General features: G+C 42.6%; 1 protein-coding gene across 2 annotated transcripts in view; it reads right to left on the bottom strand.

Annotated features, from left to right (window-relative positions):
* The window catches only part of LOC144678944 (DNA topoisomerase 2-beta-like), a 245225-nt gene extending 235659 nt beyond the window's left edge, over nt 1-9566 (bottom strand). Inside the window, exon 1 of one of the 2 annotated variants that reach the window (XM_078539057.1) lies at nt 8796-9566. In XM_078539057.1, the coding sequence (XP_078395183.1) occupies nt 8796-8837 (42 nt within the window). In that variant the 5' untranslated portion in view covers nt 8838-9566. The remainder of the gene's footprint in view (nt 1-8795) is intronic. The other variant, XM_078539056.1, reaches the window with a different exon arrangement.
* Between the last annotated feature and the right edge of the window lie 2919 nt (nt 9567-12485).

Raw genomic sequence — 12485 nt, 5'->3', positions numbered from 1 at the left:
GTTATAATGGTTATGAGGAGTTTTAGTCCTGTGATGAATGTGTTAGTCGTGGACTCTAACTGTACAGTACTAGATAGTGCTTGCATTTCAATTATATGTGGGACAGGATTACCCTGGGTCTCTGGATTACTAGTCCAGCGACAATACCACTGCCCCGTCACCTCCCCTGTACCAATGGAAGGCTTACAATGGGATGTGGCAGAATCCTCTGATGCTCTATAGAGATTTCATCCTTCTCACTAATCTCTTCTATTAGCCTTGTATACTCTCCATCAATAGCAGGATTTTTAACCTTTCACAAGTGGGGTGAGCAAATTGTCTGTAACTTTAAGACAATTTGCATTTTTTCTGTCATTCTTATCACCTGATGCCATTAACAGTCTGATGAGAAATGTCATATTTTGCTTTGGGGATACAATAATGTTCTAACTTGGTAAACTGTGGATCAACAGACTTTCTTGATTCACTGAGTGAGGATCAACACAAGGTTAAGAATCGCAAAAGTTCTACTCCCTTTAGGAATGGCGATGACAACAACTTGAGATTACTCAGGGGAGATTGTAATTCGATGTAAAGTAGCTAGAGTTAGCCATTTTACAAGTAATGATGTAGTCGCTAACAAGGTACCTCTAATGAGGTACCTACGTTGTTGAGTCTTTAAAAAAAGGCACAAATGAAACTTGATATGGAGCATGATATGGCAATTATTTTTGGAAAGTCTGTTGATCCACAGTTTACCAAGTTAGAACATTATTGTATCCCCTCAACTAAATATGACGTTTCTCATCAGAGTGTTCATGGCATCAGGTGATAAGAATGACAGAAAAAATGCAAATTGTCTTAAAATTACAGACAATTTGCTCACCCTACTTGTGAAAGGTTAAAAATCCTGCTATTGATGGAGAGTATACAAGGCTAATAGAAGAGATTAGTGAGAAGGATGAAATCTCTATAGAGTATCAGCGGATGCCACCACATCCTATTGTAAGCCTTTCATTGGCACAGGGGAGGCGATGGCATAGTGGCACTGTCGCTGGATTAGTAATCCAGAGACCCAGGGTAACCCTCTGGGAACCTGGGTTTGAATCCCGCCATGGCAGATGGTTGAATTTGAATTCAATAAAAAATCTGGAATCAAAAATTTAATGATGACCATTGTCAACTATTGTTAAAAACCCATCTGGTTCACTAATGTCCTTTAGGAAAGGAAATCTGCTCTCCTTATCTGGTCTGGCCTACATTTGACTCCAGTCCCACAGCAACGTGGTTGACTCTTAAATGCCCTTTGAATTAGGGTAATAAATGCTATCCTAACCAGCGACACTCACATCCCTTGAATGCATTTTTAAAAAAGGGGCATTATCAAGGTAGTTGTCATAGGTCTAAAAGTATGGGACAAAGACAGTAATATTTTCATCCTACATTTTAAAGAACAGGTGACCAGATTTAGCCTTACTGTACATCATTATAGATCAAAAAGGGTTATTATAGACAAAAATCTTGAGGCATGGATAGGGACTGAAATTGGGACACCAGCAACAGTATGAAAATATGAACATCATGGTCATGAATACCACAGCTGGAAACCCTTTCAGCAATGGACTTTGTGAAAGGATTCATTTGGTGATCAATGAAATGTTGCATACAACTTTAGCTGAACAACCAGACTGCAAATTGACAACCATCCTGACATGGAAGGTTCCTGCAAAAAATTCACTCCAGATGGTTGGTGGATATAGTCCCCATCAATTAGTCTCTGGGTGAAATCTCAAATTGTCTTCAATTCAGTGCAATAGTCCTCTTGCACCAATTTGTACTACAATTTTCTTCTGCACATTTGAATGCTTTGCACACAGGAAGACGGGCTTGCCTCAAATGGTTGTATTTTGTGATGAGGGTCCTAAAGAACAGAATGCAATAGAACAAGGGCTGGGTTGTAGCAATGTGATATTGACACACATGACAGGAGTATCACATCCAAAGGCCAATTGCCCATAGTGGGTACTCAGGTGACATATATTCCAAAGAGTTCTGGCAATGGAGGGATGTGACAACTGTGGGATGTGCAGGAAAAGCTACTGGTAGGTTTAAATATTGGTTGAATGTTCAAGATGATGGCCAAGAATTGAGGTCTCTGGACTGGCAGAATGGAGTGAAAGTATGGAGAATAAGAAATTACTCTTGCAGCAGAAAACAATCCATACCAAAGATGCCTGACGAAGTGCAAGAGGGAGATCTCACAGTGGAGTCCTGACAGACGTAAAAGTGCAAGTAGAGGCCGTGGCTTGGATAGCCATGATAATGAAATAAAGGTCATAAAACAGCCTTGGAAAAGAACCAGAAGCAGACATCTTCATGATCATGAAGAAGTTTTGGTAGTTGTCAATAAACTTGAGGATAAACCAATGACAGGCAAAACAAAGGGAGTTAAATAGTTGTAGAGAGTTTGGAGTTTATTCTGAGGCATCAGATAAGGGGCAACCAGTCTTGTCACATGGATGGGTTTGTACTGAAAAAGACCTTGCAGGTTGAACTTAAGGTTAAAGTGAGGATAGTTGCTAGGGGTTTTGAAAAATGATTGGTTGATACAAGCGTTACAGCAGATTCTCCCACAGCTGGAAAAGTAATTTAAAAACCTTTTTCGCTCTTTGGCCACATATTCATGGGAGTGCAGTCAATCGACATAAAAGCCGCATCTCTGTAGAGTGATACTTTTCATAGAGAGATTATTCTGAAACTACCCAAAGAGGCAACAGATCCAGAAGGGAAACTATGGAAGCTAAACAAAGGTGTCAATGGTTTAAATGATCCTTCCAGGGTATGGTATTTTTCCTTGAGGTCTGTTTTGCTGAAAATAGGTTGTGTTCAACCAAAAGCATATCCTCAAATGCCTTATTGACATCATAAAGGAAAACTTTCAGGCATCTTCATGATGCAAGTTAAATTATTTAAGGGATGGAACTGCAGAATGTGATTCGGTTAGAATTTAAAATTGGCAGTCAGACTTGTGGGGCTTTTAGATGTATTGGTTTAGGTATTAAGCAAAGTAGGTCTAGGTAACTTAAAATCAATCCTATTTAGAGAGTGTTACTCCCATCCCAGTTAATCGTACTAGATCATCACATAAAGATGATGTTATATCTAGAGACAGAGCAACTGAGAAGCTTGATTGGTCAGCTGAACTAGTTATGCACACAGACTAGACCAGATGCTCATTTTAATGTATTGGAGTTCCTTACTACAATAAAATACCATAAAATATTATATATTTTAAGGACAAATAAAAGATTTAAAAATTAAATCCAGAGAAATGAATGCTTATGTTCCCATCCTCAGTTAAGCCAAGGAACGTGAATCTAGTCATTTTTAGCGATGTTTCAATGCTAATCTTCCTGATGAGTATTCTAGTACAGCTGATTTCATAATATTCCTGATAGGTTAAACAGGAAATGTTTGGGGAGCTAAAAAGTAAAAACAAGGGTTGTTAAAAGCACTCTGACTGCTGAAACAATGGGTTCTTATGGAGGCAGCAGATATGGGATTCTATTTCATCAAATATTTTTAGTGAGATTTTGTAAAATGGGCATCCTGAAGATATTATATGCTTTAAATGGAATTGTTCATTGTGGGATAACGTACACACTACAACAGATGTAAGTGAGAAAAGGTTACGGATTGACTTTGCTAGCTTGAAACAAATGTTGGAGAAAAAGGAATATCAAATGGGTGGATGCAAGTTATCAACTGTCAACATTCTTTTACAGAAAGAAATGCACATATGGAGAAATTGTTAAGGGTTCCTAAGAGGAGGGACATCTTGCAAAGTAATACCTTGTACAGAATAAGGAGGTACTTGAGTTAATTTGCTGTGAATTTTTGAATGTACATATGAACTCTAATTTTTATTTAGAGAGTGGAGAATCTGTTAATTGTATATTAATTGTCTGCAGGTGGCAGGCCGGGATTCATTTGTGCTTCTATAAATAGGAACAGCCTGAAACTGTGGTGGTTGGGTTAATGCATATTTATAATGCATAGCTCATAGCAAATATAAGCGAATGAAAGTGTGTAAAGGTTGGCCCCAGTTCAATGCTTGACCACCAGGCTTTCTGGAACACAACATGAGAATGCAATTAGGAGGCAGGGCTATCCCAACTACCACAAAACAAATGAAACGCTCACAGTTTTATCTTTCTCTTCCTGTGGAACTGCCTTCCATCCACTTGCCAACTGTTTAACTAGAAACTCACCATGTGGGGAATCACACAGCATATTACAGTGTTCTGGAGATTGGCCTTCAAGTGTTGCACTGGTTGGGATTTTATCTCAGCTGTAACTAATTTTTGTACAGTTAATTTAACACCAAATATAATATATATTTTATACCATGAAAGCAATTACTGAATGAATTAAATGCCAGAGATTCAGAAACTGTGGAGAGCTATCATTAAATGTGTACAATTTTCCTCGACTGTCCCATTAGGTTTCCTTACTTGTTGAACATGTACCTCCATCAATTGAATCATAGGTTCATAGATGTTTACAGCACAGAAGGAGGTCATTTGGCCCATCGTGACCGCGTCGGTCAACAAAGATCTGACTACACTAATCCCATTTTTCAGCACTTGCCCCATGGCCCTGGAGGCTATGGCAACACAAGTGAATATCTAAATACTTCTTAAATGTTACGAGAGTTTCTGACTCAACCACCCTTTCAGGCAGCCCACTACCCTCTAGGCGAAAAGATTTCTCAACTCCCCTCTTAGCCTTCTGCCTCTTACCTTAAATCTAGGTCCCGTGATTATTGACCCCTCTACTAATGGACAAAGTGCCTTCCTATCCATGCTATCTATGCCCCTCATAATCTTATACAGCTCTACCAGGTCCCCTCTCAACCTTTGATGCTCCAAGGAAAACAGTCCAAACCTATCCAATCTTTCCTCATAGCTCAGACCCTCCAGCCCAGTCAGCATCCTGGTAAATATCCTCTGCACCCTCTCCAAAGCAATCACATCCTTCTGATAATGTGGTAATCAGAACTGCACATAATACTCCAGTTGTGGCCGAACCAGCATTTTATACAATTCCAGCATAACCTCCCTGCTCTTGTATTCTATGCCTCGGCTAATAAAGGCAAGTATCCCATATGCCTTCTTAACCACCTATCTACCTGCCCTGCTACCTTCAAGGATTTGTAGATATGCATACCAAGGGACCCCCTTGATCCTCAGTACTTTCCAGGGTCCTACCATTCATAGTGTAATCCCTTGCCTTGTTAGCCCCCCTCAAGTGCATTACCTCACACTTTTCTGGGTTCAATTCCATTTGCCACTGCTCTGCCCACCTGACCAATCCATTGTTATCCTCCTGTAGTACAGCTATCCCCCTCACTATTTACCACCCTACCAATTTTCGTGTCATCCGCGAACTTCTTGACCATACCCCCTACATTTAAGTCCAAATTATTTATGTACACCACAAACAGCAAGGGCCCCAGCACTGAGCCCTGTGGAACCCCACTGGAAACAAACTTCCAGTCGCAGAAACATCCCTCTACTATCTCCTTCTGCTTTCTGCCTCTCAGCCAATTTTGGATCCAACGTGCCACTTTGCCTTCGATCCCATGGGCTCTTATTTTCTTGACCAGTCTGCCATGAGGGGCCTTATCAAAAGCCTTGCTAAAGTCCATGTAGACCACATCAAATGCATTACCCTCATCAACAATCCTGGTTACTTCCTCAATAAATTCGATCAAATTTGTCAAACACGACCTTCCTTTAACAAATCAATGCCGACTATCCCTGATTAATCCATGTCTCTCCAAGTGCAGATATATTCTCTCCCTCAGAATTCTCTCTAATAACTTCCCTACCACCAAGGGTAGACTGACTGGCCTGTAATTTCCTGGCCTATTCCCCCCCCTCCCTTTTTTAATAATGGGACAACATTAGCAGTCCTCCACTCCTCTGGCACCTCACCTGTGGCCAGAGAGGATTTGAAAATTCTGCCAGAGCCCCTGATATCTCTTCCCTTGCCTCCCTCAACAGCCTGGAGGTTGATTGATCTGTACCCAATTGATGCCTTTGAATTGCTGTGAACAGCAGCACTCACTTCCGCAGCAATACGTAATATAAACATTGTAGGACAGAACTACTTCAAGGAGAAACTTATTACCTTTTCCTCCAGAGATAGAATTTATTTTTACAGAAACAGGTAAAAACTCTCTTTTCACACTGTCAACCTATACAACCAACAGGAAAGATCCGTAGTCCAGAATTATTTTGTTTATGGAATGTGAACAACACTGGCAAGAGCACATTTATTTTCCATTCTTCTAAGCAAAGGTCCATCAGCAGTTTCTAAACTGGATGTCCTGTCATTTCAGATGACATTAAAGCAAACACGAGAGTCATACGGACTCGAAATGTTAACTGTGTTCCTCTCCACAGATGCTGTCAGACCTGCTGAGTTTTACCAAGTATTTTTATTTTTATTTTTGTTTTGGATTTCCAGCATCTGCAGTTTTTTGCTTTTAACATACTATAGACTAGTCACATACAGACCTAACTGAATAGGTGAAGTAAATTCCCTGAAGACGTTAGTGAACCAGTTGGCAACACTTTAGCTGTTTCGTGATCAATTTTGTTCAAATGACCAGATTTATTCAATTCAATTTTGCACTTGCTATGTTGAAATCTGAGCTCACTATTTTCCAGTAGCTAAGGCAGTACCATAAACTACTATATTTTACTGTACCTATAAACGGTCAAAAATGAAAGTCAGCATTCAGAACTTTTAAGCAATGCAGGTGCACAAAACTGAAACATAAAAAGTACAAAAGTTCATTCTGTCAAAGGCATTTGCCCATTAGTGCCATTTCTACTTGAAGTGGTTCCATAATACAAGATTTCTCTCCTTTTCTTGCCCTATGTCTTACTTAAGTCAGATTTGTTACTAGTTGCACCTTCATGGGTGGCAACATGCAACTGAAATTAACTAAGCATTCAGAATTGTCTAAAACCTGATAACCAGGATGGTTACAGCAGAGAAGGAGATCATTCACCTCGGCGTGTCTGTGCTGGCTCTCTGCCTTAGCAACTCACCTAGTGCCACTCCCCTTGCCTTTTCCTCATAGCCCTGAAAATTTTCTCTCTTCAGATAATGATTCAATTCTCCTTTGAAAGTCACAATTGAATCTCCCTCCACCACACTCTCAGATATTGCATTCCAGATCTTAACCACTCACTGTGTAAGAAAAGCTTTTCCTCATGCCACTATTACTTCTTTTGCCAATCACCTTAAATTGGTGTCCTCTGGTTCTTGATCCTTCCAAAAACGGGAACAATTTCTCCCTGTCTACTCTGCCCCTTCATGATTTTAAACACCACTATCAAATTTCTTCTCAACCTTCTCCTCTCCAAGGAGAACAGCCACAGCTTCTCCAATCTATCCATGTAACTGAAGTCCCTCATCCCTGAAACCATTCTCGTGAATCTTTCTGCACCCTCTCTTATGGCTTCACATCCTTCCTAATGTGAAGTGCCTAGAACTGGATGCAATACTCCAGTTGAGGCAGAACCAGTGTTTTACGAATATTTGCATAACTTCCTTACTTTAGTGCTCTATGCTCCAATTTATAAAGCCAGGAATCCCATATGTTTAATAAATCACCCTCTCAACCTGCTCTGCCATCTTCAATGATTTGTGTACATATATCCTCAGGTCTCTCTGCTCCTGCACTCCCTTTAGATGCATATCCTTTAGCTTATATTGCTTCTCCCCATTCTTCCTACCAAAATGAATCACTTCGCATTGCTCTGCATTAAATTTCATCTGCCAGTTGCCCACCCATTCTACCAGCCTATGTCTTTTTGAAGTTTAACACAATCCTCAATTCGGTTTACAACACTTCCAATGGTAACAACATATTATCTCTTATCCATAGACTTGCAATCGTTGGTTCAATAGCTACTCTTCTGCTGAATAAGAAACATTTCTAATTCCATCACCAAATAAAGGTTAGCTATCACTACTGTTTCATCAATTCAGTGAGTATATGAAAATTAAAAGCATGATCATCCACGATCATTAAAGTGAAGTAACCAACCAAAAATTGAGAAATCCAAAGAGTTGTGGAGAAAGTAGGAACACCGTATCTCATGTACAGCACAATTCAAGATGTACATTGCCTAAATAGGAATGTAGAGAGGACTGACCTAAAGAAAATAATGTATCAGAAAAGAGCACAACTTTAAACATTTCCAAAACAAAAGTTAACATTAATTACATTTACTAAAGTTAAATAAATAAAAAAGCAAATCTTGAACCATCAAAGCAGCTTGATCTTTACTCAGCCACTTCTTCCTCCTGTCGTTTGAAAGCTCTCATTAACATGAAGAAAATCAGTTTCCTCCACTCTTGCAAAAACTCAACTGCGACCAGGGATGGGACAAGGATGGAGACAACGTGGACCTCAAAATGATAAAAGATACTTGTGACACATTAAAATCACGAACTCTGCATAGAAACTTTATCCATTTATGATTTTATTTTAAATGTTAAATAGAGAAAACAACAACTGGGTTGTTAAATTGACATAGGGCTTGGAATCGGCTCCTGCCTTCATCCATCCCAGATGTTGCAGAGAGCTCTGGCCGGCCTGAAGTGCAGCCCGAGCTTTGGCAGTGGTGGATCTTGTGGGTGGGGAGATCGCCAAGGCGGTTTCTCCCACACACATCCGTTCCTTCTCACGACCCCCACCCCGTTACATGCCTTTTCTCCCATAGGACACTTACCACCCAGGTCAAACCTCCAGACTCTCCGTCTCCCTTGGACATCTTTGCGAAGGTTCCGGTCCCCTCGGCGGGCTGCTGGCTCTGACTCGGTGTCTGGCAGTTGTGCTTTAAATGGGTTTTGAATAATCTCGCTCTCCGGGGGCTACCGGCTCCTCCAAACAGTCGGCTGCTCCGATCTCTGGCCGTCACATGGATTCCACCCTATTCTCTCGCTCTCCACAGATCCCTGAAGCTCCGACTGAAAGGCGAGTATTTATAAACCGTGAGGAGCAGGATGGCGGCTCCTCCTGCACCGGAACGGCCTCCCGTTTGTCTTGCTTGCGCCGGCTCTCCTCCTTGGTGAGCCCCTGCTGCTTTACACCACCCGCCCCTGCCCCCCAGGGGCTGGATCGGCACTCTTGAGCAGTAGTGGTGCGACCGAGGAGACGGAGAGAAGGCAGCTCCGCTTTATTCTTCCTCTGGGTCGTCGTCGACTTCCAGCCGAGGCCGAGATCTACAAATACGTAAACAAAATACCCGTATTGAAATCACTCTGCCACTACCGCCTCTTCAGAATAAAATGGAGAAGCATCGTGAAAAATGTTTAAAAAACGCAGCGTTAAAAATCTGAAGGCAAGCGAGCCGTTAATTTTTATATTTAAACGGTTTGGGCTCGCGATGCGGCCTCAGACAATGGGAGACCGAGGAAGCTGACAGAGCCTCCGAGACACCGACTGACAACCGGACGCCTCCTCCAATCACCAACTCCCGTCTTCACTGCCTGACAGACTCACCAATCGGCGAGGCCGTTCTGGCCTGACGTTGCTGACTTCTTTTTCAAAAGGATCCGGTGCTGAGAGTGACGGCAGCCGGCGCTGCGGGGAGCGCGCCGGGAGTTGCCTCAGGGTGAACGGCGGGGAGCGCGCCGGGAGTTGCCTCAGGGTGAACGGCGGGGAGCGCGCCGAGAGTTCCCTCAGGGTGAACGGCGGGGAGCGCGCCGGGAGCCGCCTCAGGTTGAACGGCAGGGAGGTGTTGGCCCTTCTTAAGTGCAGCTCCACAAAGCATACCAGGAGTCTGCCTGTGGGGAAAAAATACACTGAAAATTCACCGCACAGGAGGCCCAATTGGCCCGTAGTGTCCATGTCCACTCTCTGCAAGAGTAACTCAGCTGGTGCTGCTCACCTGCCTTTTCCCCGTCGTTTTTTTTTCAGATAATTATCCAATTCCTTTTGAAAGCCACAATTCAATCTGCCTCTTCCACACACTCAGGCAATTCATTCCAGACCCTAACCACTTGTTGCGTAAAAAAGTTTTACCTCATGTCACCGTTGTTTCTTTTGCCAACCACTTTTTATCAAAGTCAACTGATTTTCATCCCTCTGGTTCTCAACCCTTATGCTAACATGTACAGTTTCTCTCTAAATACCCTCTCCAAACATCTCACGATTTTGACCACTTCTATCAAACCTCCTCTCAACCTTTAAAGAAAACGACCCTAGCTTCTCCAATCCATGTAACTGAAGTCCCTTATCCCTGGAACCATTTTCATATTTCTTTCCAGCACCCCTTTTAAAGCTTCCACATCCTGAAGGGTAATGTCCAAAACTGGCACAATACCAGTGTTTTATAAAGATTCTGCACAGCTCCCTTGCCTCTATCCTGTTTATAAAGGCTGGGATCCTGTGTATTTTTGACCACCTTCAACAATTTGAGCACATACACACCCAGGTCTCTCTGTTCCTACACCCACTTTAGAACTGTAAGCTTTAAATTGCCTGACCTCCTTCCGATCAAAATGTACCACTTCACACTTCTCTTTATTAAATTTCACCTGCCAAAGGACCGCGCATTCCACTATCCTATGTCCTCTTGAAGTGTATCACGATTGTGTACTTTCAACAAGATGCACTGCAGCAACTCACCAAGGTTCCTGTGACAGCGTGACTTCTACCACCTGGAAGGACAAGGGCAACAGATGCGTGGGAACACCACCACCTGAAAGTTCCCGTCCAAGCCACACACCCATTCTGACTTGGAACTATATCACCATTTCTTCACTGTTGCTGGGTCAAAATCCAGGAACTCCCTCCGTTATAGCACCCTAGATGTACCTACACCACATGGAGTGCAGCAGTTCAAGAAGGCAGCTTGCTACCACCTTCTCAAAAGCAATTAGGGATGGGCAACAAATGCTGGCCTAGCCAGCGATGCCCACATCCAGTGAAAGAATTTTTTTAAATCCTCACAGTTCACAATATTTGTGTTATCCTCAAACTTTGAAGTTGTGCCTTGCACATCCAGGTTTAAATTGCTTCATACCAAAAAAAGCAATGTTCCAATTACAGATCTCGGGGTACTGTATACCTCCCTCCAGTCTGAAAAGTAGCTATTCACTACTTTCTGTTTCCTGTCATTCAACTTCATATCCATGTTGCCACTTCCCTTTAATTCCATGGACTTCAACTTTGCTGGCATGTCTATTATGTGGGACTTCATCAAATACTTTATGGAAGTCCATACTTCTTTTTAGGCAGGCCCTCGGGATCGAGGATGACTTGCTTCCACTCTGATTCAATGGATTTTGAGATGGCTAGTAAGTCCAATATGTGATCGGCGGACTCTGCAACATGAGGGACAGGTGATGCTGGAAGGATTGAGCAGATGGGTTGTTTGGAGGCTCATGCGCTCCCCCTGACTCCTTGATTTTGCCTCTCTACGTTCCCAACAAAGTCAATGTGTTCAGTGCCTTCCTGAATGAGACTTCTCCATTTTGGTCAATCATATGCCAGGGTCTTCCATCAGTCGGCGGGTATGTTTGCTCTCTTCAGAGATGTTTCGAGGACATTCCGAAAATGTTTCCACTGTCCTCCTGGGAGTCTCCTGCTTTGACCAAGTTGAGCAGTTTCTCGGGATTCCCGTGTCAGGCATACAAACGACTTATCCCGCATAGCAGAGCTGGTTTTGAATGATTAGTCCTTCGATGCTAGACAAGTTGGCTTGGAAGAGGATGCTGCTCTTGAGACTACCTATCATGCCACCAGATTTGGAGGATCTTGCAAAGGTGTCGCTGGTGGTACTTCTCCAGTGCTTTGAGGTGCCTACTGTAGGTCTTTCAAGTCTCCGAAGTATATAGGCGCACAAGGATCAGTGATCATCAGTAAACCATGCCCTTAGTCTCGGGCTGAGTTCAGCCCTCAAGTACTCTTTTCCTCAGTTGGCCAAAGGCTGCGTTGGTACATTGAAGGCAATGATGAATGTTGTCATCTATGTCTTCCTTCGTTGAGAGGACACTCCCAAGATACGGAAAATGGTCCACGTTTTCCAGAATCTTGACGTTGATTTCAAATCGACAGAAGAAGGTGTTTTGCTGTGAGAGCTCATTGGAAGAGGACCTTAGTTTCCTGGGTATTTAACAAAAAGCCCATTTTCTCATATGCTTTGAAAAAAGAGTTGACAATGAGCTGGAGCTCAGTTTCTGAGTCAGCACACACAAAAGAGTCATCTGCATACTGGAGCTCTATGACTGAGGTTAAAGCTGTTCTGTTTTTGATTGACGGCGGCATTGATTGAACAATTTCCTGTCTGTTCTGTAGATTATCTCCACACCTGTGGCTCGTTTTCTGGAGGTGAGGTGCAGTATTTTGGTGTGAAAAATGGAGAAGAGAGTTGATGCAATGACAGCCTTGTTTGGCCCCAGTTTTCACTGCGATA

This window comes from Cetorhinus maximus, chromosome 3 (assembly GCF_964194155.1).
Source record: "Cetorhinus maximus chromosome 3, sCetMax3.hap1.1, whole genome shotgun sequence".
In the NCBI taxonomy this organism is placed as follows: Eukaryota; Metazoa; Chordata; class Chondrichthyes; order Lamniformes; family Cetorhinidae; genus Cetorhinus; species Cetorhinus maximus.
This window is presented reverse-complemented; position numbering and strand designations above follow the sequence as displayed.